General features: G+C 35.6%; 1 protein-coding gene across 1 annotated transcript in view; it reads left to right on the top strand.

Annotated features, from left to right (window-relative positions):
- The window catches only part of PDE3B (phosphodiesterase 3B), an 87,471-nt gene that overhangs the window by 45,626 nt on the left and 15,115 nt on the right, over positions 1-26,730 (top strand). Inside the window, exons 2-5 of the mRNA XM_082762654.1 lie at positions 18,429-18,479; positions 19,375-19,623; positions 22,385-22,524; positions 25,816-25,922. Of these exons, the coding sequence (XP_082618780.1) occupies positions 18,429-18,479; positions 19,375-19,623; positions 22,385-22,524; positions 25,816-25,922 (547 nt within the window). The remainder of the gene's footprint in view (positions 1-18,428; positions 18,480-19,374; positions 19,624-22,384; positions 22,525-25,815; positions 25,923-26,730) is intronic.

Here is a 26,730-nt window from a genome sequence, read left to right as displayed (position 1 = left end):
AGACACTGAGTGTGTGCATCTTCTTTTGAAGGAGAGAAGGAAGTTGGAATTTGGAGATAGATATGAACTATCTCTTGAACTGTATCCAAATCAAAATTATTAATTTTCTTAAATTACATTAATCTGGGGAGGCTGGGCTTTCTGAGCTTCTTCCCAGCATGTAGAAGTGAAGTGATTTAGAGCACTCAAGTTAGCATGCATATGACATAATCTAGATCAAATATTTCAAACAATCACACATTTTCTCTTTCAACTGAAGTTAGCTACTGTGAAAAGACCCAGATGTTCTCCTAAAAAACAGGCTCTAAATTAAACCTGTCAGTAGTTATGGGCTGGGTGCAGAAATTACTACGATCTGTTTTATGTTGTATGTAAGGAAGGAATAAAAATAGTCCTTTTGGGACCAATATTTCATAGCTTCAAGTGTCTCCCCCCCTCCCCTGCCTTTTTTTCTTTTCTTTTCTTTTTTTTTTTTTTTTTTTTTTTTTAAATCTTCTGTTGTTAAAGCATAACTTGACTGCTTTTACTTCTCCAGTGTTAAGAGATACTTTCGGCAATTGGTGACATAATTGAAATGAGGGCAACTGTGGTCACAGAGCTCCAAACCAGGAGTGTCCTTTTGTGGTTGTAATGAACTGCAGTTAGTAATTGGTCTCAAATGGGTGTCACTTCTGACAGATGTCTACTTACCTGTCTTTATTAACCAAGGAAGCACCACTGCAAAGTGTAGGCCAGGAAATTTCAAATCATTGCTCTGAAGGAAAGAGGGGTTTGAAATAAAGACAAGCTTTGCTTTTCTCTTTGTTAAAATGTGGAAGTAGGAAAAAAGGAAGTTAACATTAAAAGCTGTTAGCAATTTTCAGGGTTTTTTAGTCCATCTCCCTCAAAATCTGAGAGAGGTTTATGGTTTGTTTGTTTTTCCTGCCATCTACTTCCTACTGACTGATCTCTGGGTCAAATTCTCTGGTAATACTTACGGCAATTAGCCTATGTCTTGCTGATCTAATTGCCCTTATAGGCCAGCTGACTGGCCTTGGCAAAAAGAACCACAACAAAGTTAGACAGCATGAACAGACAGACTGAAGAAAGAGACAGAATGGGGCAGGGCAAGAAACCATAGAAGAAATTGTACCTTCTTTTCATTTATTTCAGACAAGGTTCTGTCAACCTGTTTTTATATTTCTGAGTTTATGGCTCCTGACTTTGATCCCGTCCTTCTCTTTCAAAAATTTGGTCTGTAAAGTGTCTTTATTTTCAACAAAATTCCTGGTATAAAAACAGAAATGTCAGTGATTGCCAATAACAATGGAGAATCTAAATAACATAAATAGAAGCTTTCTATATAAAATTTGTTTCCTTTTGTCTTAAATACTAATTATTTTCTATAATCAAGTTGCAGCGAAGAGAGAGGTGTTCTGCATCTTTTGTCTACTACTTCTTAAGGGAATAAGTTATTGGTTTGTTCTTTTTGGTTATCCTCACTTCCAAACATTGCTGCTTGAATATGAACGTTAAAGTAGTTTGTTATGCTATTTGCAGTTGGATAAAGAAAATACTGCAGTGTGAGACATGATGAAATCTAGCATGGCTCAGAAGAATTCATACCCTTCACTTGAAGATTTGCTGTTCTCTCTTCTCCTGTCATATGACCATCTTTATTTAAGAGGACACAAGCTTATTTTAAAGCAGTTCTCTCAGATTATTTGATCCAATACAGTGGAAACTGCTGGTATGATCATTCTCCATCAACATTGAATTAAAGAGTAAGCAATTATGTAGGCAGAGCAGATCACAGACCTTTGTATGATAATCTGGGCAGTCAGGAAAATGTGTAACTGTGAAATAATTCTATTGAAAGCGAATAGCCAGTTAAATAAAGGTAATTTAGAATCTCACTGGAATATTAGTCATTCCTTATTTCTCTGTTCCTCTCCCGAAGGTGATGCTCATCTTGTTTCTCTCCAAACAGTATTAGTAAAATTTTTGGAGATACAACAAATGGGGAAAGGACTGAGGTTGTTTTCATTCAAGACAGTAAAAAATACCTTTGAACCTAAAACTTCAGATACAGCCTCTGAAGGACACTTGCTACATATAAGGAAAGTGCTGATTTCCTCCAGAATTCTTAAACATCTTTCTGAGTTTAGTTTCTTTTAAGCCCATTCAGTGATACAGTGCTCAGTTTAGAGACGTATTCTTTTTTGTCCATTAGGACAGTGATAGTGCAGTTGTGGCTGTGCCTGCTTGCTCAGATTAGAGTTGCAATTTACTTTGCCAATCAAAAGTAGGCTCTATTTGGATGTACTGCTAATAAATTCATTAGCCTGTTTGTTTAGTGAAGTATGATCATGGGCATATTCTCAGGTTTGTTGGCTTTCTATTTGCAGATTGGTTCAGTTTTGTGTTTATTTTAATATTTGGTGTTACATTCTAGTGTTTGGGGCTCTGTGCTGCTGAGAACACTGCTTTTCTCCTTGGTTGTCACCATTGAACCACCCTGAATGTTCTGTACTAGCAGCCTGATATTCACGTTTTGAAAGTGTCAAGAGAAATAAAGTTGAGATATATTTACTGAAAGAGCAAAATTTCTGAGCTTATGTTTTTCCGTAGAAGGAGGTGAAGGAGGGCTGGGTCATTAGGATCATTTATTCTGCAAGAGGAGCAAGAGGATTAAGTCTTGTATTTGAGCCATAACCAAATCTGGTGGGATAAGTTCAGATTTATAATAGTTTGTATCATATATAGGGAATGACTTGGTTGTGTGGGAACTCCCTGGAGGGAGTGGAAAACTGCTGCTGCCCTTGGGAGCACGTTGGGAATTTGGGCAGAGGGAGAGGAGAAGCTTTCAGACTACAAGAGTGGAGGAAGAATGAGATTTACAGAAAGGAGCTGGCAGCCTGCAGTTCAAAGACAGAGGAGCAATTCTATGACCCAGGCCTTGGAAGGAAACTTCCCATGGATACAGAAGGACAGTACAGTTTGCAACCAGGAAAACTGCTGAGATGGGTCTGTTTTTATAATTACTCATTTTGCATCAATTGGAGATCAACCTGGTCTATCGACCCCAGGTTTTTCATCTTTAATAACAATAAGTAGCAGCATTTATTTCAGAAGTGGATTTTTTCCCTTCTGCGGTTCTCTGCCAGGTTCTGTCAAACTGTGGCTTGGGCCTCCTTAGCCAGAGGATGATGTGTCTGAGCCATGGCTAGTAGCCATGGGTTGACCAGTCTTGGGAAACTTCTTTTGAAATATCTTTGGTTACACCTGGCTCTGTAAAAACCTGAACAGGGAGTGCGATAATTTAACGATGCAGTGTACGAGAAACACCCTCTTTGGCATGTTTTAAGCCTGCTGCCAGCTGATCTAACATGGCCCTCACTCATACTTGTGAGCAATACTGACTAACTGTTCCATATTTACCTTCTCCATAACACTGGTAGCTGTAGAGCACTGTTATACCCCTCTGTTTTCTTCACACTTGAGGTATCAGTCTGTGTAGCTCCTCACAGTAGAAGCTGCTCTATAACATTAATTTGTCTTATCCTGTCCTTTTTTATTTCTTCCATATTTCTATGTTTACACCCACTTATATTGTGGATGTAGCATGGACTTATGCAGTAGCTGTGGCTTTCTGTATTGTCTAATCTTTCTTTTCTAATATTTCATTAAAATCTTTGAGCACTGGGCTGATGCAAATGACTTCAAGATCTCTTTCCTGGCTGATCTTCCTAATATTTCCTGGCAATGCAAACCCAGCTTTCTGTATATATAGTTAAAATTTATTTTTGTTCTCAGCATTTGTTCATTAGTTATTGCTGAGTTTCATCAGTGTTTTATAGCCTGTTTTACTCATTATGTTACCATCTTTTGATGCTTTTTCACAATCTTCTCTGACTATCCTCAGAAACTGTATGTCAACAGAATGTTGACACCTCAGTTTTTTATTGCCTTTTCAAATCATTTTATGAGAGGGTAAACTAGTATAGATCCCAGCCTGAATCTTTGAGGAAGTCCATTTTGATTTGTTTTTCTTTTGTATGAACTTTCTACTGGTATTCTTTGCTTTGTACGTTTTAACAAGTTCCTAATCCAGAAGAGAGTTTTCTGTTTCTTTCCGTGTCTGTGTGGTTTCTTCAAGAGCATTAATGGGAGACCATGTCAAAGATTTTTGCAAATCAAAGTACGCTGGCTGGTTCACTTTTAATCAGTGTGCACCGTCTGTATCAGAGTCCAGTAGGTTTACAGGACATGGAATCTATGTATGAAAATTCTGCTGATTTTCTGCTAATAGTTCATTTAAATGTTTAAATAGTTTAAATTAAAATCTATAAATTCTTTTTTTTTTTTAATTATTTTTTTCTTTCAATTTCTTGCCCATTTCCTCTTACAGCTTCCCCACGTTCATCTGCATCCCTTTAAAAGGTGATGTTATACTTGGTGCTTTCTGTTCCTGTGGTACAAGACACAACACGCAATTGGTTCTACTGCACAGTACAGATTTTACTCATTTGAAGGTTACTATAATAAAATCTTATCTTTCATGTGTTGGATTGGGCATGAATAAATATTTGATTATTTATTTTGGCCAGTCTTCATCCTAGTTTAATTTGTGTGTGCTTTACAAGGGTGTTTGATTAATATATGCATTTTGAATGTCATAAGTTAACTGATAAATTTAAAACACTTGGGAAGAAATTCTAATGGCCACATTTCATTAAATGCTGTGAAAGATATTTTTTAGTATTAATTTCAGAATGAAATCTATAATTACTATAATAAAAAAACCTTATGGTTTTTAAAGCATAAGGTAGATAGTTTCCAAGTTTAAGAGAAATGAATAACTATACAATTATTTGTCTTTTTCATAAAGATCATGAAGGTAGTCTTTATTTATTTCATGGAATAGACCTATCAGTGGTCTGATAGGTATTTCTTTGTAAAAGCTTTTTTTCATGTCTCACTGAGACAGTATTCTTCTAGTCAGATAGTGCCGAGAACCTCGGCATCCCATACTTTTACTATAGTTAGTATTAGTTTTAATTTCAAGGCATCTTCTCTTTTCTGCTTTTAGGAAAAAAGAAAACAAAACAAAACAAAAAAACAACAACAACAAACAAACAAACAAAAAACAAACAAGAAACTTAAAGTGTGAAAAATTCTAGGATAAGCTAGCTGAGAGATGAATTTTTGAATTTATTGGAAAGAATATAGAAGTAGACACAGGTGAACGTAGGCTCTTTTTGTTGGGTTCATCATATTAATTAATATTTTGAAAAGTATAGACCAAAAGAGACTTCATAGCAAGTACCCTAAAAGCTGTTAGAAAAAGAGAAATGAAATAATTACTGGTATTCCCCAGGGAAAAGTTACTTAGCATGTATTTGTAATACTTGATGGATTTATTGGGTATGCTGTGCTGCAAACTTGTAAATAATACTTGTCCCAAATGGCAAATGATATTCTCACTGCAAATTTTGTAATTTTGGGGCCTTTATGTGATTTTCACAGTTATGATGAATTTGCTAAGTGTCTTGCAGTTTAAAAGAACATCACAGTACTTTTCTGCTTGTATAGAAAAGGCTGGAGAGCTGTTCTTGTTATTGTACAATCACTGGAAGATACTTGACCCATCTTGACCTCCTTTCATATTAGTTTCTCCATTTGAGTCATGCTGCCAAAATGAAAAAGTTTTTTTGTTAACTGAGTATGTTTAAGATCAACTCAATACATTGCAACTTTTTTTTTTTTTTTTAATTTATTTTTGTTTGTTTGTTTTTATGGGGGGTGGGGGTAGGGACTAGAGGGGCATATCAATTCCACTCATCAAAATCCTAGAAAAACCTGACATAGAAACAGAAGCTTGTACATTATTCAGAATAAATAACAAGTCAATTTCACTTTTTTCACTTTTGTGCTAGGATTTTACCAGTCTGTGATGAGAAACCTTTGCAGAAAGAATGGTGTAACTAGCAGTAATCTGTGGTCTGTGCATGGGGTAGCAAAGTGGCTTAGAGAATTTAGAAGTCAAAACACTGGAGTGAAAACAGGCTTTTGAGTATAATTTTCCATTACCTTTGATTATAGTTGGTTATATAGTTATATCTTCACATGTGAGAGAATACTGATAGTTTGAATAGAAGAATGGAACATGATTTATGAAAAGGCTAAAGAAGAAAGCCTGTAGTTTTGGAGATGCTGATTGCAGGAGGAAATTTTGCCAAAGCCAATCATTTTATTTTTTTTCTTTGATGGAAATGTACCTTAACTTACCACATTAGCAGAGAGTGAAATTCAACTTAAGTCTACATAAGTCAATCAATTCCAGAAGGATGTGCTATTAAATGTTACAAAAACATAACATTTCACAACAACTTCTGGAGTCTTACAGTATTTTTTCCCCTCTTAACTGAAATTTGAACTTGTTCGGTGCCCAGCATTTTCATTCAGAACTTTGTCACAGCATGATTAGTAACTGGTAACAATTACCAGGGTATGCTGCCTGCATTATCTCTTTATAGAAGAAGGAGTTTATCACAAAGCAAGGTGGAATTGGGCATGTGGCCCTATTGAAATGCTGTGGGGAATCCTTTATTAACATTGCACTTGCAATATTTGTTATAAAAAGTTATTTGTGCAAGAAGAGCACACATACGAGCACAAAACCAACCAACCAAAAAAACCCAACACCAGTTATCTGAGCAAAACCCATAAACAGTTATCTGTGCAAAGCTCAGCATTTTGGGGACAAAGTGGATCTCACCAAGTATTTTTATTTAAACTAGTCTTCTAACATTTTAAAATAATAATCTTTCTCTCCTCCCTTCAGTTGCTTAGGAAGATGCCAGCTAAAATACCACTTAACATGAATACACCAGAGAAAAAAAATTGCCATTTTCTGTAGAATGCTGCAATTTGCGTTCCCTCATTCTTCTCAGTTTCTGACAGCAATCTGTATTATGTTCTTCAGAGTTTCAATATTTTTCCCCCAGGAGAGCTCATCTTATATTTCCTGGCACTGCATCCAGAAACTTGTCAGTAAGATATTTTTTAATGCCGATTTAACTTTCTCTAACACAATTACTCTTGTAATCAGACTGACAATTACAGTCTTTCATCTGTTTTTAAGTTGTTATTTTTAATTCTTTAGCTTGAGCAACTGAGAATGTCATTAGTTCAATCCCCACGTATAACTTCCAACCATAGCACTACACCAATATTTATTTTCCTTTATGAAATAGTATCTTTTTTGGCTTCTTGACCATGTTCTCCCAGCTTACTTCCCTAACTTCAGTGTCTGTACTATTACTTTTAGAGTCATCATCTTCCTCGACTGGGTAAATTATTGAAAGAAAAAAACAGTGATTTGTGTTGATTTGTGTACCTTGTGGCAATTCTGTTTAGAATATATAACAACAATTAATGCAATCATATTCAAAAAAAAAAAAAGGCGGCGGTGTTTAGTAAATTAGTGTTTGTTGTTGTTTTTCTACATTGAAGGCACTTTGTCTCTGAAGTGTAGCCTGGAGAATTTGAAAATACTGTCTCATCTTCCAAAAAAATACCGTCTCTTGTGCCTGCAGGTAGCTGGAGAAGAACTGTGAGGTTTTGTAACAATAATTCAGTGGGTAGGCTGCCAGAATGCAGTGGTGATTCCTTGCTGTAGGAATTCGAGGCCATTGAATGGAGCAGGTTGACAGATTCAAAAGGAAAAGGAACTTTGCATAATCTGTAATTAAGTTGTGAAACGCTTTTGTGCATGATATCCTAACTGTCAGAAGTCTACGTGGATTCTGAAAGAGTGATCAGACAGATGCAAAGACCAAAAAAAATCAGTCAAGAGTATTCTGAGAAACTGCAGCTAGCTCAGGAATATTCTTATCTTGAGGTGGCTGTGATTGTCGGTGGCAAGATAGCAACTAGATGAACAGATATGGTCTAATTTACTTGGTGTGAACCATTCTCATGTTCCCTGGTAACTTCTGGCTACAAGAGCTGTACAGCTTTAGTTTATGCTGCTTGTTGCAGAGTGGGTGTTGGAGCAAGCAGAGGACTGTGTTTTTGTGAGATTTTAAAGAGAAAGTTTTTGATAGAGAATTTTTCACAAATGTGCTTTATCTCCTGTTCTTCAGCTCAGCACTTGCAAAAAACTCGACCCACCATCATGTAACAGCCCTATGAAGTAGTTTCTCTCAGTGTCCTATGGAAACAGATCTGAGATACATTCTTAAACCTCTAGTGTAATAGGTGGAAAAAAACACTTGATTTGAAAAAAATAAGTTAATAGAGGAAATCAGTTCATGTCTAAATAAAGTGTTTCAGTTACTGCATTAAGAATCCATCAGCATAAGATTTGTGCCCATCCATCTATTGCAGAAGGAAGAAATTTAAGGTTACTGTCTCTGTTGCACTAACAGTGTGTCAGCACACCAGTAAAGGTGTGTTTTTACTGTGCATTATTTTAAAGCCATGTCAATAGGCAGATGTGAAATGGATGCTTTGGGAACAGCTTCTAGATTATATTTTTCATAGAAGAAACACAACTTTAAAAATGGTTTTAGGTTTTGGATGACAGCAAGAGAAGCACAGAATGCCAGAACACCGGAGCAACTGCTGGATCAGCGATGGGAGCAGTAATCCACCTAGCACTCTTTCTTCCCTTTGATGGCGATTAGAACCACATGCTCCAAAGGAAAATGCTTGTAATGGGCAATTAAAGGATCTGCACATAGCAGGCTTTTTTTCCTCTACCCTCCCTCCCCCAGTTGCCATAAATTACTGGTTGGCCTTTACTCTGACATGCAAGTCTGACAAAACCTAGAAGGAACAGGAAATGACCTAAGTGTGGTTTTAGCCAGTTTTTTTTCATTAGCTACATAAAGGAGGGGGGAGAGGAAAGAAAAAACACACAGAAAGAGAAAAACACTTTCCCTTAATAAGCAAAACACCTTTAAAACCTTCTTGAAACACTCGAAGATCTCATAAAATATTGAAAGGATGTTCTGAGCAAATAAAGTAAACAAACAAACCAAAAAAAAAAAAAAAAAAAAAAAAAAAGAAAGGAAAGAAGAAATCTGTAAACTTTCTGCAACAGACAAAGTGGAAACTGACCTGCTGATACTCCTGGTTACAAAAGCAGAAGTATCATGTCTTGTTTAAAAAAACAAAACAAACCCCAACCAACCAACCAAACAATAAAAAAGTGTTATTTCACCCACCTGTAAGCATTAATGTGAACTTCCTCCATAAGCCTGCTGAAGGCTTATTTGAAAGTTAACCTAACCTATCAGTGGAGTGTTTTTGCTCTGTTTTTGTATCTTGTGGGTATGTTGGAGTCTAGTGACTACACTGGTGTAGCCAGGCACCTGTGTGCTCCTGTCTGGTTCTTATCGGTCCAGGCAAGTATTTTGTACATCCTATATAATGTATCAAATAAATATTTAATTAAATAATTAAGTAGGAGCAACTCTCTTTCCATTGAAGGAGTATTTTAGATTTCTCACAAAAGCGAGGATAATGCCTTTGATGAACGAGTTCAGTCAAGTCAGTGGAAAAGGCCAGGACGTGACCGTTGTAGTGAAGTATCGTCATGACTTTAAATGCCTTAAGTATCACACTGAATGCTTTTTGAAGTGCCATATCATGCCTTGTTTATGATAATCTTCTCAAATGGCTGTTGTTCTGGCTGCAGCAGGATGTTGTCTTATCTAAGTAATGCTGCTGCTTTGACAAAGTCATTCTTTGGTTGTATCACCATTAGTCCTGTACAGAATATAACTTTACTTACTGGAATAGAGTTTTTCAAAACCTGCCATTTTTACACAGAGAAAAAAAAAATAGTTAATAAGATAGGGCTTCTAGGTTATATGGTGCTGTGTTTGCTTTTGTATCATGAAACTACAGGGGTTTATAAAGCCAATTGATTTTGAACTGTCACAAAAGAACATTTAAAAATAAAAGCAATGAACCTAGCATCAGTCTTGGTTGACAGCCAGTCATGAAAAGAAATGGATGTGTAATGCAACCTTTCTTGTACTTTTCAATAAATTAGTTTCTCAGCTGGTTGTAGAATTCAGCTTTTGAATGAGGTGATGCTCTACAGAGTTGGTTTCTGAATCAAGTTGCTATGGTGTTGGTTTCATTGTTTAGGCAATTCTCTGCTGGTCGCTATGGAAATGCTTATTTACGGAGCTGATTCCTAACCGTGTCAGCCAGATGCTACTAGCAGCTGGGAACCTTTCATATTTCATCAATGAAAGGCTTGGTCAGAAGTAGAAACTCATTTTTCTACCCACTTGTTCTCCAAGAAAATTTGAGAGCATGGAACGCGAACGGGTGCAGTCAAATCAGATGAGTTTGCTTCTTCCCAGTGAGCGACATGGAAACCAGCACCTCCTGGGACCTGCTTTAGGCGATCAAACAGCACAGCGACTGCTGTTAGTGGTGTGTATGGCCTCATATGGACTTCACACCTCAGCGCATTAGGGTATATGGCATATTTCTAGGTTATGTGCTAGTTTGAAAACTGCTTTTTAGTTTTATAAGCTCTGAAACTTTTTTTTGTAGTCACTGCGTAGGCATGGATATTGTCCTTTGTATAACTCTGGAAATTTTATGCTTTTAAATGCACAAAAGTAGGTAATTCTTGACTAGTTAAGATATTATGGATTTGTATTTTACATTAAGCTAAATTACTCTCAAAATATCATCACAGCTATGTACCTAATATAGTATCGCTTGAGCATTAAATTTGAAAAAAGATGTTTAAAAATGCTTGAGTTGAGTGTCAGCAGTAATTTCAGTGGTTCTAACTTGAGCAAAGTAAAACCTGTAAACTTTTACTGTGCTTGAACTTTTAGAAGATTAAAATGCTCCTCAAACAAGTCTTTAGCCAAAGGGAGCTGTGGCAGTCACGTGAAGAAGATCCAAAAGGATTTCCCCCCCCCAGCTTCTGGAACTTGCCCATTACAGGCCCTGCGAACAATGGCTGCACCGTGATAGGAACGTAAATTTCTGTACAGAAAAATATTCAAAGGAAACAACACCCCCCCCTCCTAAAAAAAAAAAAAAAAAAAAAAAAAAAAAAAAAAAAAAAAAAAAAAAAAAACTGCCATTTTTCTTTGACTGTTTTATCCCACTTTTTACCTGTTTTTTGTTTATTTAGTCTATAAGCTCCTAGGAAGAGTGATTTTACATTTTTCCTTACTTTTCGTTTGTAAAAATTACTATTGCTTGTTCCTGTTGCTGTGTGAACTATAAACCGTATTAGGGAAGGCCTTTAATGCTGTTAGCTTGTGTACATTTTTAACAAATGTTTCTGGTGTTGCTAACAACATGTGCTTTGCCAAAGTGCCATGCTTAAGCTTTGGTAATTCTCAGGTTGTTATTCTACAGTCAGCCTTTTTCTTTTCTTCTATTTTTTTTTTTTCCTTTTCTTTCTGTTCTCTTGTTTTTTTTTTTTTTTTTTTTTTTTCTCTTCCTTTCCTCTTCTTTCCACCTCCTCCTCCCTCCCTCCCTCCCTCCCTCCCCCCTTTCTTTTCTGTTTCTCCCAGTAAATTTCAAATGGTGTCAGACTCACTGATTCTAAAATTCTTATGTTCAAATTGTAAGGCATTCCTCTGGAGCAATGGAAATGCCATTTTCATTGTTTGAGAAATATAATACATAAACCAAAGATATCTGTCCAGGTCTCCATAGATCTGACTCAATATCCATCGAACTGAATTAATTCCTCAGAATAGTGACTCTAAGTTGTTAAGCTTCAACAGTTATTTTACAGTTTTTAACTTTATTTCCAATGATGTAAATTCCCTCTGTGGTACACTTAGTCTGGTTGACACGTTTCTGTTCAACCTAAAGCCAACTGCGGCTAAATCAGAAAAGGCCACTTGTATTTCGAGTTCTTGTAAGCTGCTTTGTCTCATTTCAACTGCACTGAAATTTATTTTATAGACTAGATTTGTTTACTATATTTAAGCACGATGCAGCCCCTGACTGTTAACGAACATACTGCTAGAGGTGTTTGATTTTTGTTTGCTTGTTTGTTTTATTAACTTTCTCCTTCAGAAACATGACCAGCTTAACAGGCAATTAGATAAAAACAGGAAAGTGTGCTCATTGCTCCGGGATGAGCAGGGAGTCTCCAGGATTAGCATGGGGCTGAGATGAGAATTTATCCTGCAGGTTGACTGGTAATTTGTTGTACACGATTTTGGGGGGAAAGGCCGTAGCTTTCTAACCTTACCAGAAATTCATAAGCATTATTAGAGTCCTCCACAATTTTGTTTTTGAAGGAGCTTGCAGTTCTGTGACTTTTGTGGTGGCGGCACTGCAAATTGATGCTCGGAAGCTTTGTGAGTTGCTAAGCAGAGGTTTGTGTTATAGCTTGGAGCCTTAATGACTGAAGTTGCTCCTAGATCAGGTGTTTCTTGATGCAGGAGGTAAGGAAGAATGTTGTATGCAAGGGAGTTACAAAATCTTGGTATTACAGAGCACAGATCTTTCTGCAACACGTCTAATGGTTGCAAAATCACAAATTGCTGAGGCTCTGCCTAAGACCTATTTTAAGGTCTGTTCACATTAAGTTAAAATAAACTGTACCCTTTTACTCCTGCTCTGCTCTAGGATTAATGGATTAATGCAATTCTGGGAATACTTTGTGACTTTCTACAGATGATCCACAGTAATTAATTAAAGGCTTAACTGCCAAACTCTCAAAAATAAAAATTCTGGATATGCAGCTTTTTTTTTGGTTTTGTTTTGTTTACTATGCCAGACTGAGGTTGCAAGGCATGGTATTAAGCTAATTGAGCTAAGTCTGGTGGGTAGTGAGAAAGTAAGTATAGCTTCCTTACAGGTACTTTCTAACTAGAAGGGTAAGGATGATTTTGTGAAGAAGTAGAATTTATCAGCTGATAACCTTTAAAACTCATCCCTTCCCTCAAACCATTTCAGCTCTGCAGAAGGTTGGTGAAAGAATATGCTGCTGGTTTCTGTTCCTTTCTCTCCGTTGTTTTGGGGGGAGGCTTTACGGATTTGAGTGCCATCTTGTGGTCTATTATCAGCATCTAAGGACAAGGAATAACCCCCTTTTCATTGTTAATCTGTGACGTTTTGAGTAATACAGTGATTTACCAAGTTGTATTTACCATGGAAAAATATTCCTCATGTGGTGATTGCGGGGGGATTGGACTAAATGATCTTTCAAGGTCCCTTCAAATCCCTAATATTCTGTGATTCTGTGATCTACGCTTTTTCACTGTGCTTGGTGGAAGAGATTGTTACTTTGCTTCTAAAACTTTCATCAGCTAATTTAATTACTTTAGTGTGTGCCACATGGAAGGAGCCCTGAAAACTTCACAGCTAACATAGACTGTGCTATCCTGGTAGCTGCAGTGAAATAATATACCTGTCTTCTCTCAGGACATTTGGCTTTTAATTAATGGCAATAGATAATGAATTTATATATGTATATGTATATACATACATATTTGTTGGTAACGCATAGGTGAATTTGTGCCTGTTTATTTCAAAACTGTTTTAGTTTGTTTCCGTGAAAATTGAGATCAGTGGCAAAGCTCAATTCTTTTGGTTTAAATGCCAACAGAAAATTTTCTATCATGGAACCAATCTGTGAAATTTGTCTTTCAAATAAAATTGTGTGGAAAATTGTGTGGGGCCCTGCTATTTAAAATACCAAATCATTATTTGCATTGGAAGTAGATTTTGCATGAACTGTGCATGTTATTTTACCTTGTGTCTACTGTATGGGTATAGGACACAAAGTTTAGCAGGAGCACTTTTCACTGAGTATTTTATGCCTCTCAAACTTTGAACTTTTTTTTCTCTACCAGAGTAATGCTAAAGCAAAAAGGAAGCCTTTGAACTTCTTTAGTCCTATGATCGATTCTCCAAAATCTTAACAGTACAGCTTACGTGAAAGTGTGTAAGTATACGTGTGCACATCTGTATGCATGCAGAGACAGACATGCACACAAGAAAGCTCCTGGTGGCTGAAAGGATTAATAAAGGATGGGTCATGTCAATAAAAGGAGCTGCATTTAAGGGCTTGGTACAGAAACTTTCTGGAGTTAATAAAATGCCTGTGCTCTTGCTAAGATCTTGCTTAAATAAGTAAATAAAATCAGCTAAGGTACCATGTTTCATATTAGAAGAGCTGGGGGAAGGGAAGCCTCCCATGTGTCCCATAATGGAGGTTGTGAGCAAGCTGACAAGGTTGCTGATGCAGCTAACAAAACTCATGCGGACACCCGATCGTCCTGGCTGGTTAAGAGAAAAGTCAGTGAAGCGGATGGGCACAGTCACCATGTCCGTGCTGAACAGCACACAATGAAACCACAAGGTCTATCTCTGTTTGACTTAAGTAAGCATCAATCTGGAAAGAGAAACTTAAGAATGAAGAAGAGGGTTTTGTTTTGTTTAAACTGTCCAGATGGACAACCCGGAGGTAAAAACCTTAATCTTTACAATGATCTGGCTAAAACCGAATGCCTCGTGCAATATGGGTATGGCCAGGTAGTGTTGGTTGCAATTGTCATGCTCCTTACTGACAGGACAACAGTCACCTTGTCCATTTATTTTTTCAAGTCTTGATGTATGAGGCAAAGGTAGCTAGGTTAATCACAACCCAAAACCTCAAATTCTTGATTCTTGGATCTAGATCTGCTCACTTTATGTAACAAAGCTTTATTATAGCGTAACTTGTTCCCAGTCTATGTGCATGCCTAGAAATCAATTTTCACAGCAAGTGGATGTCATCACTAATAACTTTAAATGTGGTGTTTAATGGTGTCTGTGTGAAGGTAACAGAAAAGGAGCCAGTGAATGCTGCCCTCACCTGAGTGCCACTGGTGCTCAGCCCGTGATTCTTTACCTCTCTACACCTTCTGCTTGACCAGTGCCAGCCTGGAACTTTGAGATTGTCCCAAGGAAAGCTGTTAGTCCTGGAGGAACAAAACTAAACAGAGCTCTCACCTATTTTACTAAACAAAAAACAAAGGTGGGGCGGAGGGGGGAGGTAGGCAAACAAAAGTTCCAGGACTGCAGAATATGAACTAACATTCAGGGATATTGATACCTCATTCATGATCTGTAGTTATAGATAGAAGAGAGGAAAAAAGGGTTGTCTTTATAGTTGTTTAATTTGTGAATGCATGTTGCGCAAATGAATTCATTTATCAGAATAATTAGAACCTTGTCTACCAGCATATTTTAGTGCCTGTCAAGAAGTCAGAAAGACTGAAGACTTTTTGAAACGTAACAGGCATCTGAATTTCATTTCTTTTATGCTGTTTTTATTTTTGCTCCCTGTAGAAGAAAAGTTAAGTGAGCACTGTTGACATACTTGAAGCTGATAGTATCTTTGGATTGTGTTGCTGACGTTTCTTTGTGGGTTTGGTGGGTTTTGTGAAGTTATTTTGGCACGTAGATTTGTAGCCATACTCAAGTAGAAACTAACAAAACACCCCTCCTGCAAGACAATGCTTTTTAAAATACAGATAAATTGTTTTTAACCTGAAGTACTGGGAAGCCTTTTGGTTTTATTCATTTATTTTTAAAGTGAATTATATTAACGTAGTGCTTTCTGAACAGAGTTTACATAACTGCTACTGTTTGAATTGTTCTGAAAAGAAAACAAATATTTTAAATTGCATTCTGTTCGATATGTTTAAGAGAATGGAATATTAATGCAGCTGGTATAGGTGGCTACAAGCTGTGAAATTCATGCAGTTGTGTTAAAGAATTATTTCTCTACTTAGTTTCTATTTATATTTCCTACAATATATAAATACAATGAATGTATTTAACTTCTAGCCAATGTCATTACAGATGCTATATTTCATTAGATTTACAGAGCAGGGAAAAACAATAGTCACACAACCTGACTGTGGGTACGTAATAGGTTGTTGTAATTTAATGTGACTAGTGACACTGGATCTGTGTAATAGGCATTTTTTTCCTGAGAGCTGCTGCAGTTTCACAGTTACTGTGAAAACAGGCCCAGGAAAAGAATATGTATACAAATCAGTTTAGTTAAAGACTAAAGACATTCATTCAGAATGGTAATTTTATCAAAAACTGTATATTCATATGGAACGCTTATGTAGGGAGGTGCATGTACTGCCAGGAGACATTTGTTTTCATAATTTCTGTGGATGTTTCTTTACTCAGTCTGTTGTATTTAATTTTTATCTTATATCTTAATTAGTAACGGAGAACAAATGTATAAAAAATGAGCTGGGACTCAGACTAAGAAATGATCAAAACATTGCACAATATTTTAACATTTATTAATTGTAATATTTATTTTTTATTAAAAATGTTGAAAATGAGCAAAATGTGAGTGCAAAATATTGTACTGGGAAGGTACTTGGACAGAGTGGCAAAGATGGCCTGCTTTCCCAGCTGGAGAGCACTTGGTTGCTGCTTGCTGCCCATTTGACAGTGTGGTAGTCAGTGCGAGGCCACCTCCAGTGATGCTAGTTCCCATCCTGATGGACTTAGCTGTATTAAGGACTTAAGGACTTTTCCTGTTATGGGCCCACTCATGCATGTGCATATCTCAGGTGACTCTTCTCCCTTCTGCTGCTCCTTTTAGGAATTAAAAAGTGAAGGGCTTTTTCCTAGATTGTCCTCTAAAAAAATAAATGTGTTCTGTGAGCTACAAAAATAGCAAATGATGATTTCTAGGGCTTTCTGTCCACCTTTTATCATGTACCTCTGTCACAATATCTCAGCTTCCTTACATTCAGTGTTTCCTCTGAGCCTCTGACCAAAATGGCCAATAAAATATTATGACTCAGGAGTATGTAGGCTCCCTGTTGGTCAGATGTGTCAAAAAGTTATGGGACAAGAAAAAGATGAAGAAACCAGAGAGGCAGTTTGGTTGCTCAATCTTCTATTTATATGAATATATATGTCCCCCCATATGTAAAATATTCTTTTACTTTTATATATAAAAGTTATATAGATAACTTTTGTAGAAATTATGTCTAAATATCTGTCCTACCATGGAATTGCTAGCTTCCATCTATCAGCTGTTGCAGTGTCCTTGTTCATGTATGTTAATAAACTATATAAAGCCTCTATAATTGGAGTAATAAATGAGCATAAATGAAAATTATAGGTTCAAACCTCCAGACCTTTGTGTTGGTAATCCTGTGTATGCAGAACCATTTGAAAACTTTCAATGGCTTCTTTTTGAACACTTTTTTGACAAGCTCTGTAACTTACATAGGAAAACTTTTGTTCTCCTCATGCATTTTTTTTTTTTTTTGGTAGGATTTTAATGTTGTAGTATTTTTTTTTTCTTTTTAAAGAAAAGTCTTTCATCTGTTCTTATATTTTGCCATTTTTTTCTTAAAATCTTATTTACAGTTTCTTAAATTGTATTATTCACAACTGTGTTAAATATTCTAAGAATTATATTTTTCATACATTTAGCAAAATTTCAATTTGTAAAAATTCTGAAATATAAATTTGTTGATGAGGATGTTTAAAGTATTTCCTAATCATGAAATATATGGGATTTTCCTAAAAATAGAATTGCAGTGAATTTCTACAGTCAGAAATTCCTGGGACTAAGTGAAAACAAATGCTGTGCTATGAGCTGTTCCTTGAGTGGATTTGAAAATTAATGCAAAATGTATCCTCTAACTTGAGTTTTTCTGTTGTGAGCTTATTGTATTAGATACAGGTATCTAATACAGGTATATACCTGGTATATACCAGGTATATACCTTGTATTAGATACAGGTATTTACTTGTACATTCACTTTAATGTTGGACACCTGTTATATATATATATATTTTTTTTTTGTTCTATGCTTGTGTAATTCATGTAGGAAGTTCTACTGTGAGATTTGTCAAGCCTGGTACAGCCCATATCCTGAAGGGAAAAGCATATGCTATTAGGCTTCTTTTTTCTCACTACCTTTGGAGTATATTTTATAGTTTAAGGAGGAAAATGTTGTTGGTATACTTTTCCTTTCCTGCGTCTAGTAGCTATATGCTGGTTCTCTTGATAATTTACCTACGTTTATAAAATATATTGGAGATTTTAGAATAGGTTTGCTTATATCAGTCTAGGTGAATAGAAACAGGGAAGCTCTATCACAATTTAGCGTGTGTCTCAGATGTTCTGTCAACAATCCAGAAGTATTGAAATAAGTCTATATATTTATGTCATCATCAAGACATCTCTGTTACACACAATTTCTTCAAATGTCTCTTTAGGACTTTTGCTGTGGTAAAAATGAGAAAATGACCTCATTTTCATATGAAAAAGCATGAAGAAAGAAACATTTTATGTTACCTCATATAATCAAGATTTATTCTGTATTAACATATCACCTCTTTAACAGTATTAACATATCACCTGTTACTCTTGTTACTCTTTTATTTTTTTACAGATGATACTTTGGGATTGGGATTTGAAGCAATGGTACAAGCCCTATTACCAGGTCAGTGTGTTATGAATTTAATTATTCTATTATGAATTTGTCTAAATACAGACTTCTCTGTAAACTGTTAGACTTATCTATGGATGTTTTTGTTACCGAAGTGGCCCTAGTACTTTCTAGCTCTACGTATCTATGTAGCAGTGACTAACTATTTAGCAGTCTGACCAAGCTGACAAGGATCTGATTTTGGTGAGACCAATATCAAACCCAGTTAATATGGGAGTGTGGGGGGCATTTTTGTTGTTTTTGTTTTGTTTAAACAGACATTAGCATAAGGTTAGGGAGTAATTTTCCAACTATGTCATCAAACTCAGGCCCACAAGGATCTCACTTTTTTTCCTGATGGCTTGTTTCTCCTTCTCTTTCTTGTGTCAGTACTGGCATCTAATTAGCTATTACTGCTCATCTTCAGGGAGCTGTGCCAAATAAAAACTAATGATAGTTTTTGATAATTTTTTTAGGATTTGTTTCATTAGATTTAGAAATAATAACAATAGTGAGGTTGTGGAAGTGGTACCTCTGTGAAGGTCTCTTAACATTTTGCCAACCAAATTTACTGTTGGTATTGGAATACTTAGTATTCCAAATTTAGTATTCCATATTAAATTTAATTATAAGAAAAAGTAATAAAAAAAATGAGGGAAGAAAAATTGACACAGGATCTTCATTTTAAAAAGAGAAAATCTGGTAGCTAGATTTGAATTCTGAAATATTTATCTTATTGCATGAGAAATATTTGCAAAAAAATTTTGAGATTTGTCTATATTTTTTCTGTAAAATAAAAATTCTTTCTTTATTTTTTAACTTGTAATCGGATAAGATGCTTATTTAAAACTTAAAATGAAGTGAAACTACTTGCCATGTTAATGGTTTGCAAAAATTCCATCTGTTTTAGAATGTTGGCAGTGGAAATGGAGTTGATCTATCAGGACTAAATGAGGCTCGGAGCATGCTAGCAGACCTCCTGACTGACCCATCCCTTCCACCGCATGTGATTTCTTCCCTTCGAAGCATTAATAGTTTGATTGGTGCATTCTCAGCCACATGCAGACCAAAGGCCAATCCATTCACACCATTTCCTGGTTTCTTCCCATGTCCTGAAGTAGAAGATCCTGCTGAAAAAGGAGACCGAAAGCTGTTCAAGGTCAAATGACTTTAATTGTCACTATATATATGTGTTGCCATTTAAAAAAAAATTAAAATAATCTGGAAAGAATGCTTCTGTATGTATAGCAGCTTCATTGCTGAGTACCTGCACTATGCTTAAAGTCTAAAGAAAGAAGATGTGAAAATTCTTTTTCTGAAATGCAGATATGTACCAAGATGAAAATTCAAATTATTGATGGGTAGACAGGTAAAAAGCACCTGTCTGCATTCTGAACACATTTTCTCAAAATAAACACAGGGTTAAAAAAAAAAAAATGAAAAAAAAGAAAAAAGAAAAAGCAAATATTGTTAGAACACAATATATTCATAATATTTTCATCTTATATGGGATAAACAGGGCTGTTCTTAATTCTCTTGCATTCTTGCTCTAACAATTATTTGTTAGATATGTTGACTAACCAATTTTTTTTTCAAAGTAAATTAATTTTTTGTAAACATCAAATTAATCATCAAAAAGAAGCAAATCAGCTATGTAAAACATTCACTTCTTCCTACGGAGCACATTACATTGTGGGGCAAGTGTGTAAATCCATTTATTATATGACACGTTAAGGAACATGGTGGAAAAACCATGTTTTTCATACAAACTCAGCTGTGGTGCACCAGAGGTAATAACTCTACAGTCGCATGATGCTGACATCTTGAAGCTGGTTATTGCAGAGGCTGCTGCAGTGCAGGTGCTTCTCTTTCCAGGCAGTGGGCAGCTTGCCCCAAACTGCTCAGCTGGTTGGCTTAGTATTTCAGGGTCAGATAAACTGCTTCATGAGCCAGATTCAGTGCAGGTATTGGGGACTTATTTCAATATTGTGCTAACACACGTGCCTGTTTCAGGGAGTGGACTTTTCTGCTGTTGGGGATTTTCAGCTGTGCTCCTTGTGTTGCAAGAGAGCACACAAGCTAGATTGATACGGTCCGCTGACATAGAAGTCTAAACCTGAGAGCACGTAGTGCTCAATGTTGCGTTATAACCAAAGGCTGGGCTCAAACAATTTGTCTGCTTTCCCTGGGCTAAATGCCCAGGGTGGACGAATTTTTGAGCAAACGCTTTACAATTACAACTGTTTCCTCTACTTTCCTGGAGATTGTCTTAAGACATTAGTCCATTCTATCTTTGTTAGACAATTTCAGATACACATTTTGCTTTTGTTTGCTTAAACTATTTCTGCCTAGCAAATCGCTCTTCAAGAGTGCATGGCTTAGTTGACTCCTGTTGCTCCCTGTCTGAAGATTTTGCTGTAACTGGTTTAGGTAGGTTAGCAGAATTGCTCCTCTGGTTCTCCTTGCAGTAGAGCTGGCTGGTTAAGGACTACTGCAGGTTTCTGTGGGATATGGTGGTTCTTTGTCCGGTTCCACCTTTCTGGCTGTGCCTGCTGCTTTTTGCAGCAAAACAAACAGGGTCAAGGTGCATCTCATATCAAAGACTCAAAGCAGTCTGATTTTTCAGGGTGAGAGACTAGTTGCGTGTGTCAACAGTTTCATTTTTTTGAAGTATATAGTAGTGAGTTAAGTATGATCTTTGACCAACTGATGAAGCTTAAATTGCAAAGTCAGTATTTCTACAAACCTTCTGAAGTGCTAGTATCCAAGGGTCACCTGTCCTCATACAAGACCCTGAAGACCTTACTCAATATTGCAAGTATCCCTTTGTATTTTTTGCTTTACATACTTTTTCCTGGCTTTTTTTTTTTTTTTTCTTTCCTTTGTGAGGTCTAGTTCCATGTATCTGAATTATGTGGAACATCCCCATCTCCTCACCCCTCATTGCATGCCCAAGTTTAGGGGCAAGTTCACATGTGGATTGCGGACTGAATGCAGTCAGATTGCTTAAATTTGATTAGAATGCAACGGATAGGTTTTCTGTGCAGTGGAGGCAGATATGCCAGAGCTAGCTTTGCGGTTTCGGTTCAATGATCTTATTTCTGTTACTTAGCTTCTCTTAGTTACTATTTAAACATGGCTATACATTTTTGAGTGTAGTTGTGTAAGGCAGAGCTAGGAAGTCCTGAGTTATTTCCATACCGGGACCATTGGAGTGCTGTCCTCCTGCAGCAGAGGGCTTTGTGTTCAAGTACAATGGTGATTCCACGTGTTTGAGCTTCAGCATGTCTAAACTAACAGAGCTTCGAGGCTGGGAATGGAGAGGTGCCTGGGAAGCCTCCTTGGTGCTATGATGCCAGTATGCAAACAGAGGGAGCCCTGATGGACTACAGCTGACCTTGTGTATTGTGCATTGCCCCTTCAATATGTTCCACTGCACATGCATTGTCCTTTCCATGTGGCCCACAATACAAGCATTACCAATTTTTAGTATCTGAGCTATTGCCATTTCAGGCTGTCCTGGATGCTGGAGACTGTATTGTGTAGCCTGAAACTGTAATGGGTAGAAAGGTGATCTATAATCCTATATCAATTGACCATCTCTAGATGACCTCCATTTTGAAATCCACATGGTCCAATAATTACTCTTTGAGTGCTTTTAAAAGTACAAGTACCTTTACATATTTTAATTTGGGAAAAGAAAACAAAATTATTTGCAATGAGCAAAACATTTTTAATTTTTTGATTTTGATTTTTTGATTTTCTTAATCAGTAAGAGTGAATATGAGATACCTTGCTTCCTGTTTCAGTATGAATGATTAACAATAAAGTGTCACATCCTATCTTCAGAAAGTATAAATAAAGTTTTTTTTGTTTAATTTCAATTACATAAATTTTAACCATAATAAATTATTCAATAGGGATTAAATAGCAGGAATAGCCTACCAACACCACAGCTGAGACGAGCTTCAGGAGTTTCTGGCATTCCACCTATAGAATCGCAATCTAGATGGGAACGGAGTAACAGCAAGAGATCTCATCAGGAATACAACACATCAAGGTAAGCACCTAACCAGGTTTTAAGGGTAGAATAATAAATGTTGCTCTTCAAAAATATTAATTATCTGTAATGCAGGCACTTGTCAGGAGAAGTATTTAATATAGATTGTACTATTTAAATATAAATTTAGTATTTATTCTTGTAGTTGAATTAAGTCTCCAAATTCTGATAGCATAAATTGGAAAACATTTCAAGTTAGTAATATACTATACTTTACTATGCTTTTGTAACTCTGGTCCCAACTAGAAATGAGGTCATTCTGAGGTTGAATGGTGTGTTCTGTTGTACTGAGTGGGATGGCATATCAGTTTTAGTAGGAAATGAAAGCTAAGTCCAATAAAAATTTCTTTTGCAATTGTGTAAACTCTAAATCATTACCGACTTTATCTTCCTTTTTATTTAAAATAGGTATCACTTTCCAACTTCCACATATCCAAAAACTGTTTTTTCTAATTAAAAGGATTATATAACCTTCTTGTATTTGGTAGCCACTGCTGTGTGTCTTACAACATTTATTATTCATACAGTTATCAAGCAAGCATTAAAGCATACTAAGAAAGTATACCTTTCTCTTCTTGTCAGTCAGTATGACACACAAAAAATAAGCTTTTATTTCTAAAATTAACTTCTTGTTTTGAATTAGGAATAAAATTAATATACATTTTTTTTTTGTTTAATATTGCATATCAGAGTGAAATGTCTTGCATAATTTAAATGTGTGGTTTTGCTTGATATCTTGTGAGAAAAGTGCAACAGAAATTTGAAATTGTGATGCAGCTTAAATTAATTAAAAAAACGCTTTTTGCATATCTCTACCTTTTAAGATTAATGGTTTATAGAGAGACTGTAAGGTAAGTAAATAGATGTTTTTTAGAAAGAATGTGAGGTATATTTGATGATTACTGGTAGTGGAAGAACATTTCTATACACATGTGCAGTAATTTATTAATCAAGATAATATTTCACTTTACAGTGAGCCGTTTAAACAATTTGGCAATTGTCAGTAGCTTTTACTTCTTCCTTGAAAAAAAATATGTGCTTCATGTTTTTATGAACTAAAACTTTGGTTTTTGTATAAATTATGCTTGAAGATATATTTGAATAATACTTGAAAATTGTCACAGATAACTTTCCATTCCTGTCACTGTCAGGTTGACAGCAAGATATATTTATATTATTTATGGTTTTAATACATTTGATATATATGTGTATATATATATATATTTAGTCTGGATGAATTTAACATTAATGGAAGTTTAACTAATTACTGTACCTTTTCTACTGCTCATCCATGGGCAATAATTCCATTATTTTTTTTAATCAAATCAGGTGCAATATGAAAGCACATCACAAATGCTCACTGCTGTATGCTCACTATGGCAGTAGATGAAGTTTATAATTTCTTGATAATTTGGTTATCAGTGTTTGAAAAAATCTAGTCAGTTAAATAGACTGGAAATAGAGAGGCAGTCCTGTGTTCCTAGATCATGACCCCGTCTCTTTGTCCCATTGGCTCTGGCTCTTTAAGTTAGCCCCTTAAATTGTCAGCAAAATAACTTGGCAAAAGAACAGGCATATCTTTTCCAGCCTTGGGGAGGTGAGTCACCCCTACAAGGGTTCCTGTTAGGACTGTTAGAAAAGAAGCAAAGATGCGCAGGCTAATAGTAGAAAGGGAGAGTGAACCAGGAAGCTGTTTACTATGAGGAAAGCTTATCAACAATCAAAAGATTATTACATACAGTGACTACTTTCGCCTGAATTCTAACTGAGATGAGAAAGACGTGACATTAAACAGTGGTACGTGACAGTACACAGAGCTTTGCATGCAGGCTCTTGATTTGGTTTGTCATTCAAACACTAGTTTGAGGTGAATGGGCCTTGATTAATATATAGTTTTCATATACTAAATACTAATGCAACATTTTTATATGCTTTAGATGCATGTAAATCATGAAAGCTGAACAGCATTCAAACAGCAAAAAATTCACTCTGCCCTAATTGTCGACCTGAACATTTTAAAAAAAATTGTCTAACAAGTCAGCATCAGACTTCAAGATAATAAATCTGTCCTTATTTTTTAACTCATTTTTTGCTATATACTTAAAAAATCTGGTATTTTTTTAATGTTTGACTTTTCTTTGAAATCTGATTTAAAAAAAAAAAAGAGACTAAAGCTGTTTGAGTAGATATTGTTTTCCCACACTGAAATGAAATAACTATTTTTAGAAGTATTCTTATTTTAGATTACATGTATACAGTTGCTTTTAATTGCATATCATGTTTTTATTATCTAACAAATATATAACGGGAATTTTGGAGTGCAATTTCATGCCTACGACAGCAGATGGCATAATTTAACAGTCGAGTTTGACAATGTATCTACTGAAGTAAAATATGACAGTCAAAAACAACTTTATTTTTAAGATAATTTATGATTAATTAAAAATGTGGAGCTGTTTTGAAAAGCAGGCTGTAGCTTCATAAGGCTGTCATGATATTTGCAATGTACCTAATCAGAGAATGTTTTGGGTTGGAAAGGACCTTAAAGGCCATCCAGTTCCAACCCCCTGCCATGGGCAGGGACACCTCCCACCAGACCAGGTTGCCCAAAGCACCTTTCCACCTGGCCTTGAATACTTCCAGGGGAGGGACATCCACATCTTCTCTGAACAATATTTTAAATGCTTTCAGAGCTATTAGAAAAAAGCCTGCTTTGTTAAAACATACACTAAAGTATCTGATATTATCCCAGAAGAATAAAATTATGTGTTATTGTGTAATATTTAGCAGGGGTATATTAAGCAGTCATTCAAGACAGAATAATTCAGCAAATTCCAGTTACTTCATAATCTTGAAAATCTGTCTTTTCATAGCATTTCTTAAAAAGTGAATGGTCATGAAAGAATTGAACGGTGTTCTGTGGAAAGGTCTAGCTGACGAATGTGATTGTTCAGAAGAATATTGGACCCCTTCTAGACAATATTCAAGAAAAGTAAATAAAATTTTAGACAATAAATTCTATGACAAGTATTCTGGTTATATGTATTATTTTAGGACCACATAATATTTGCTGTGGCTTTTATCTAGTACCTAGATGATGATGATTATTCTACATAATCAACATATTGTCTAGCTGATCTTGCCTTTTATTTCTGTCTAGTACTCTCTTTTTCTTGAATGGTAGTGGAACTTAGTCTAGCTGTTTTACAAGCATTTTATTTGATAAAATAAAATTTATTGATGGAATACAAAGGTAGGGTAGAATAAATTTTTTTTGTTTTTGTTTTTCAGCCAAGGAACTCATTCAAATGGATCGTTTGGTGCAACTCTGCTGACAATACCAAAACAAAGGTCATCTTCAATAACATTGGCTCATCATTTAAGTTCCAGACGAACAAGTAAGATTGTGTGATTTGTATAGCCTAGTGGCAGGATGTCAAAGCAGTACATCGTGTGTTACAATTGTTTATATTTATTTATTTAATGCAAATGTAGTACCTGTATAATACCAACATGTTCTATATACATTATATACACACACACACACACTTAGTATCTAGACGTTTTTAATCTGCTTCTAAGAAATTCAAAGTTACAGTTAACATAACTTTGTAAAAAGCTCACTAGTCACCTAATGCAATGTATCTGCAAGTTGTTATATTCAGCATGGTTGGTAATTGTTGAAAATTGCTAAGTTCACAGACCTTAATAAGGACCTTTTTTTTTTTTTTTTTTTTTTTTTTTTAGTAGTGCTGCATTTTGTAATGGAACAATGTTATTTATGCACTGTAGGCTTCAAAAAATATATATATTTTACATATAACAAAATGCAATTACTTACTTCTCTTGAGGTATGTGAGTCAATTCAGTGCAGCCTGTGATACTGTTTGAAGCGTATAATGTATGGATTCCTTTTTTAAGGGCAGTTAATGCCTACTGTATGTTCTCTTAGTAATTTGTTGTCATGCACTACCAATCACAAAAAATATGATGGAGTTTTTGCTTCATAGCTTGCAGGACAAATTCATCAATGGAATATCCAAAGAATACTTCATGATTTTGCTCTTTGAGCCATTGACAAAGAGCACTTTATTGTTTTTGATGAAAGTATGTTTACAATGGTTATAACTTACCTTTTGCACTCATAGACCTATATTTTTTGTATTTTTGCATAGGAAAGAACTGATATTTGGCTTAACACCAAAA

The sequence above is a fragment of the Aythya marila genome (genome assembly GCF_965140915.1).
Source record: "Aythya marila genome assembly, chromosome: 5".
Lineage (NCBI taxonomy): Eukaryota > Metazoa > Chordata > Aves > Anseriformes > Anatidae > Aythya > Aythya marila.
The sequence above is the reverse complement of the archived record's forward strand: the minus strand, read 5'-3'. Positions and strand labels throughout refer to the sequence as shown.